This window comes from Stomoxys calcitrans, chromosome 5 (assembly GCF_963082655.1).
Source record: "Stomoxys calcitrans chromosome 5, idStoCalc2.1, whole genome shotgun sequence".
Classification (NCBI taxonomy): Eukaryota; Metazoa; Arthropoda; class Insecta; order Diptera; family Muscidae; genus Stomoxys; species Stomoxys calcitrans.
Window position 1 is genome coordinate 94507110 of NC_081556.1, and position 7232 is coordinate 94514341.

The window sequence follows — 7232 nt, forward strand, 5'->3', positions numbered from 1 at the left end:
GCCTATGATGCTCGATATGACAAGGCGAGTTATTGGCGCCTTTAAATAATCAATAGCCTCTCGGTTCCCACGGCGATGGTCCTTTGGACCGGAACGAGCTTGCTCTCCAACAGGAGCAACACCACACACAAATCTGACATCAGAGCCATAGCTTATGTAATATAAGCAATTATATTACAGGCATTAATGCAGAGCAAGTGCTCCATAGTCCCCGGAATTCCTTTATGTTCGGTAACCCATATCAGTGTCTCATCGTGGACCTGTAGCCTATCCAGGGACTTCTAACAATCTGCCACGCACGTCGACCTCACTATCTTAGAACCCAAGGCCTTGAGCGCCGCCATACTGTCCACATATATTCTGAGTTTTGAGGACGGTAGATTCCTTACCAGATGTTCTCTTGCGGCTACCGTAATGGCACAGACCTCTGACTGAAAGACGTTGAGTACGTCGGAGTAGACCTCCAATCCAGTCCCTGACTGCATCTGGGAGTCATCAGTAAAGAACTAGTTCCCCCCTTAAACATAGCATTCGCCTTCAATTCATCCCTGCCTGGAAAACGAATCCTGAATGTCCTAATCCCAATCGGTACCGGTGATCTTGCTCAGTCTACCCTCCACATCAATAGCATCTAGTATGGATCTGTGACCGCACCTGTCCTCCTTCAACATGCAGAGCCCTTACAGCCTAAGCGCGACCTTGGCGGCGCAATTCCGAATATAGGCCCTAATGAACTGCAGATTCAGCATCGCCTTTAGACCTCCCTGCGGTGCGGATCTCAGTGCTCACTGTGACGAGTCCTCTTATGTACGGCCCTCTACCATACCAGCGCCTAGCGAAGTAAAAAGTGCACAGTGCCTTAAGGCTCCTTTCCTCCGTATTCTTCTTCCAGGATAGCTTCGAATCGAGGACTATGCAAAAATACTTTACCTCCTTCGACAGCTCCAGGGTGATTCCATCCAACGACGGAAGTTTGAACTCTACAAGTGAAGAGCGCCAGCTTCGTGTTTCTTGGGTTAGCCCTCAACCCATTTCTGGTAGCCCATCGCAACAACCTCCTCAGTGACCCTTCCATGACCTCGCTGAACGTCGACGGAAACATGTCTCGGACCAGTAACACGACGTCGTCCTCATAAGCAATTATCCTCGTGCCATCTCCGCCGAGATCCAACAGGATTTCCTCAATATCCCAAAAGGCCGCCAAAGTGTACTCCTTCTACCGGAGGGACGTCTCGACCTCACGTACCATTTGTCAAGAGCGGACAATCAGCGGTATCGACCGGAAAGTCTCAGTGAGAGGCCGGGCAGCACCGGCTCTTGCATAAATACTGAGTGGCTATGATGATCCATATGACAAGGCGAGTTATTGGCGCCTTTAAATAACCAATGGTCATCCTGTTCCCGCGGCAATCGGTCCTTTGGATCGGAACGAGCTTATTCGCCTACAGGAGGATCGCCACCTCCACATAAAATAGGTGGCTACAATAACAACAACCAAGTCCCTCCTCTTTTACCGGGTCACTGTTTGTAACAAGCGTTATATCTATAAACTATTCCCCGATCCGGTTGCAGAAAGAAGGCCCATTACACCCATTATTACCAAGCCCGTGAATAAAATGTTATCAAAAAGTGACTCACCCCTTTTGTGATGTGTAAAGTTATTTGCGCGGCAACTACTGTTAAGTCCTCATCGCTGAAACGAGAAATCAGAGTTAGGAACAAATCTCTACTGGCTACGATACAGCTTCTAATCTTACCTTCTGCCGGAGGGAGAGATAAGATTTAGATAATGTGATCTGAGTCCACGACCCTTGTTACATCGTAATCACGGTTCCTGAACGAGGGCCACGTCAGTGCCGTCTCTTTCCATAGCATCAGGGTACAACACAAAGCCACAACAACTACAAAGGTCTTTCGTTGTTAACACACTGTGTTTTCCGATTTTCGATATGAGCACCATTCACAATTCTTACCATTTAACAGCGATGATGATTATTTTAGTTTTTAATTTATGTGTATTCTCTTGCTATAATATTAACATATATTTTTTTTCAAATAAAAACCTATTCAATATTTTATACTTTTTTCTTTGCAGCCTATGACTCCGCTTGAAACTTCAGCATCTGACAGTTCTCAATACTTTAAAGCCAAGAACAAGCAAAATAATAACGGAAACTCAAATAACAATAACAACAACAACAACAACAAAATAAAGGCAAACGATAAAAAATCGAATAACAAGAATAATCGAGCAAGACTTGAATCTGAATCGTCATCGGATGTGGATAATCACAAGAATTCAATGATGTTCGAAATGGATATGTAGACTGCCTCCGTAGTTTAATTAGGAATAGATTCCATACGATATGCACAATACCACCACTAACAACAACACAACACCCACATAAAACGACACAAATTTGTATTGTGACATCGTGTTTTTTATAAATCAGCATAATCATATAACACATACGTACATACATACATATTTACTACGCCCACACACAGAACACATCTAAAAAAACATACATACACACATACATTGTTTTAGCCCATAGAGGGAATATCTATAATAATTATATATAGTACACACTGTTATTGAAACTAGGCTAGAGTTATAGAAAACAAGAGCAACCAATTAATCAGGATACAATTACAAAAAAAAACACATTTCTGAATATTTATTAGAACTACTCGTACTCTTTAATTGCCTTATAACAAACGAGATACATACATATGTATTTGAATACAACAACACAATCACAATAACTGAATTTTTCAACACACCAACTATAACAACAACAACATCACCACGATGATGATGATGATAATGCATGTGCATGCGGCTCACACAATAAAAATTAGAAAAACGAATTATCCACTTAACGTAACGTTACAGATTTTGGCCTTTTGATTTTTTTCATGAATTATGTATTGCAAATATTTTTTTATGAAAACCAACTTGAAACCAAGACTTTGAAATTTGAAAAATTATTAAAATATTTAGAAAGATAAACTTTTGTTGATATATTTAAATTATTGTTAAATTTTGATTGTAAACCCCTGTTACATCTGAGGAAAATTAAAAAACTCAAACAAAAGAAATGTGCATGCATACCTCTGGGGCTGTGTCTATATGTCTCTCTCGGGTATCCTCTTAAAAATCCAATTTTGTTTTTGGATTCCAGAAGAGCAGCCTTCTTCCGAAGGGATTGCATGTATTTACAGCATACCACGAGTATATTCGGTTTAACTTTATTATATTTAGTTGTTCATATCAAATTATTTATATTGAATGTGTTTTTATGGAAAATCCTTTTAATATTTCTAATGTTATGCAGATATATTGAAGTTACTCCTTATACACACGATGAATTGTTTAATACTAGTAGTGTATCAATTGCATATTAGACATCAATATTTTTTAAAGGTGATTTATGTACGTACTATTTTTTTCCTTAATTGTATAATAAATTTTTTGAAAAAAAAAAACAAAGTGTGATGTCTTAGTTTTATTTTTTCAGAATGATATAATCTCCAAGTAAGTTTTAGTATCAAGAGTGGTTTCGGGGAAGACTTCACGACGAATCTAACTCAGAAAACTAGAGCAAATTCTACAATTAATGTAAATGGCACGTCTTATGGGTTGTAAGTCAACTATAGTTGCGTGTAAAAAATTCTTTACATCTGCTAACCAGTGTCGACCCATATGGTCCGAAGACAATGCCTGCAGTGCCGCCTGACACGTATATCTTGAGAGTATGATCCGGTAGCCCCTCCTGAATCCGCTATTCGCTTCACCCATCCAGATGCCTATATGACTTCCTTATCAAAAACAACTCAACATAGACATCTGACTCAGTGTCCATAACCAATTTATGTATACAGAAGGCCCTGGGAAAGACGGAGAACCCTCCCGTGGCACCTAGTCCGTCGAACCGCATAAAGCATGGCGTCTTGCCGTATCGTCAGCTACTAGCAGAATAAAGCGTGATTTTTTAGATGTTGACATCATTGGACCGTAATTCTTCGAAACTGATGCGAATCGTAACGTTGCTGTGAATGGTGAGCACTGTCGTGGGATGATATCCAACTTTTTTTGCCCAAAATGCAAGAGCTTGACTTCCATGACAACAAGACGGTGTCGCATGCCACACAGAACGCGTAACAAAGGACTTATTGAGAGGCGAGTGAACATTTTATTTTACTTCGGACCGATTAATTGGCCGCATAGATCGTGCGATTTAACATCTTTACGAGAGTTTTTTGTGGGGCTTTGTCAAAGCTCATGTCTATACAGACAAGTCCGCTTCAATTGACGTATTGGAAGACAATATTGAAGCATTTATTCGTACAATAGGCCGCAAATGATATGCCGCCTGAAGGGGGTTGTTGTTGTAGCAGTGTGTTGTACAGTGCCGATGAACGAAGAAGGGTCAATCCGGTACGTACAGCTGGCAGCCATGGGATTGGTCTGAAGGGGATGAAATGGAGGATAGGTAGAGGATAAACACTGCGGGAGATCTAATCCCGCTTTGGGGAACTCCCTGTTTTACTCTACGCGGTTTCAACTTCTTATCTCTAAATTCCACAAACGACTGGCAACCCCACGTATAATTCCTGGCTGAAGGGGTGTGTTGGCGATATTACTGCACAGGAGATGTCGCAGGGGTCATATAGTCCGACGACTATACTCCCTAGATGATATAACGCCAGAGCAAGATCGAAAATGCACCTACGGTTCTGGCAAATCGAACAGAACCTGTCCGGGGTTCTCTTCAATCCCGGCACGGACCTGAGGCGACAGCCCCTGGCCGATGAAGAGTTCTATCGGGTCAATCCAGTACACAGAACCGGTTGACATGTGGTCGCATAGAGATCTCGCTGAGGAGAAGCACCCATAGACAGTGCAGGAGATCTAATCCCGCTGCGCTGAGACACTTTGCAAAATATTCAGTATGACTATACTCCCTAGGTGATATAACGCCAGAGCAAGATCGAAAATGCACCTAGGGTTCTGGCAAATCGAACAGAACCTGTCCGGAGTTCTATTCAAAACCGGCACGGACCAGAAGCGTGCCGAGAAGGCAATCCGGGATGTGATTCTCTCATGATGGAAAAGGATGACAGCCCCTGGCCGATAAAGAGTTCTATCGGGTCAATCCGGGATGTGCTTCTCCCATGATGGAAAAAGATGACAGCCCCTGGCCGATAAAGAGCTCTATCGGGTCAATCCGGTACACAGAATCGGTTGACATGTGGTGGCATAGAGCTCTCGCTGAGGAAAAGCACCCATAGGCAGAAACCGGGCGAAACACAGTTGTATACGTCTTGAGCAGTGTTGCCGTTTTTGGTAGGTTCCTACCAAAATTGATAAGTTTTTATCCTCTTGGTAGGTTGGTAGCCTGATCTCATATATATACGTAAAGTTAATTGCTTAAAAAATCACTGGTAATAACACAAAACTAATTCACTTCAAGTAGTTTAGGTGTATTCGTTAGGAGTGCAGAATAAAATCATGGATGTTACTTTTACAAGGGATCTCACTGCTTCAAATTTCAGGAAAAGGACGTAAGTTTTGATATTGACTATAACTGGTACGAGTGTTAAGGGATCTCTTCTAAATTTCGTAAATCTGTGTAGGAAATGCGGGTTTTGTGCGTTCAATTCCTTCAGTCGGAATACCGGAATATGTGGCAACTGCATACTATTGGGTTGCCCAAAAAGTAATTGCGGATTTTTCATATAGTCGGCGTTGACAAATTTTTTCACAGCTTGTGACTCTGTAATTGCATTCTTTCTTACGTCAGTTTTCAGCTGTTACAGCTTGCTTTAGAAAAAAAGTGTAAAAAAAGTATATTTGATTAAAGTTCATTCAAAGTTTTATTAAAAATGCATTTACTTTCTTTTAAAAAATCCGCAATTACTTTTTGGGCAACCCAATATATGGCAAAATTTGGTCCATACTCATGTTCCATGTAACGGCGAAAATGGCACCTTTCGGGACTCAAAACACGTTAGTCTGGCAATCGATTTAATTAAGATTTCTCATCGGGAGTTCAGTATAAAGGGTCTTATATCAAGGTATAGGCCATTTTTGAAGGCGGCAGAGTGATTTCAACAAACAAACGGACGGGTGTGCCTAGATTCTCTATAAAAACGACGATGTAGTACTTTGTAGAGTTGGAAAGGTGTGTAATGTAATTTGATGTGTTCAAAATGGAATGTCAAAATTGCCAACTATGCGGCGATGGCTAAAAATACACACTATACTACATTTTTGTCTTGAAGGTCTGGTTTTGGTCTGGTTTGGTAGGATTTATCTTAAATTTTGGTAGGAAATAATTTTCTCAAGTGGCAACACTGATGTTGAGTACTGTTCACGGCATAATACTCCAATAGCGACCTTGTTGTTGTACTAGCCACACATTTATAGTGGTGCCAACACACAAAACAAGAAGATATTTTCAGGTCTTGCTAATACTTTTGCTGTTAATTGAAGCTCTCTTTAACCAGTGAGACTAACCCTCAAAGTTTGTATTGGGTTGCCCAAAAAGTAATTGCGGATTTTTTAAAAGAAAGTAAATGCATTAGAATGAACTTTAGTCAAATATACTTTTTTTCTGAAGCAAGCTAAAAGTAACAGCTGATAACTGACAGAAGAAAGAGTGCAATTACAGAGTCACAAGCTGTGAAAAAATTTGTCAACGCCGACTATAGGAAAAATCCGCAATTACTTTTTGGGCAACCCAATAGCTTCGTTTAAACGCACCCAAAATCAACTCACCTCTAGTGTTTAGGTTTAAGCGATGTGCATTTCTGTGACAACCCAAGCTTAGCCAAATACTTCAGTCACTCGCCTATTTGCCTGCTCAATACCTTGTTTGATGGTTTGTTATCCTCAAATAATAGATGAGACGGGTATAGATGTCATTGTTGTTAAATCACCATTGCTGTAAATAGATTGAAGGTTAAATTAAAAAAATTTTTTTCCCAGGTCCTTACCTTGTTCTCTGTGTATGAATACCAGATGGTTTCCTTCTCATTGGTCAATTGAAAGGCTATTTTTCTTACCATTGGATTTCTTTAGTCAAGTAGTGGGCTGACATGGTAGCACCAAACTTTAAACCAAAGCTGTACGTTTTTTTTTCGTGAGAAATCTAAGTTTATATTGAGTGGACGTCTTTGATAGGAAGGTAAAAAAGTTTCTCCCATTAACGAAAGCCATCCAT

General features: G+C 40.6%; 1 protein-coding gene across 1 annotated transcript in view; it reads left to right on the forward strand.

Annotated features, from left to right (window-relative positions):
• LOC106086677 (protein kintoun) overlaps positions 1 to 3258 on the forward strand; it is a 28836-nt gene extending 25578 nt beyond the window's left edge. Inside the window, exon 4 of the mRNA XM_059369870.1 lies at positions 2084 to 3258. Within this exon, the coding sequence (XP_059225853.1) occupies positions 2084 to 2326 (243 nt within the window). The 3' untranslated portion in view covers positions 2327 to 3258. The remainder of the gene's footprint in view (positions 1 to 2083) is intronic.
• Positions 3259 to 7232: the final 3974 nt, after the last annotated feature.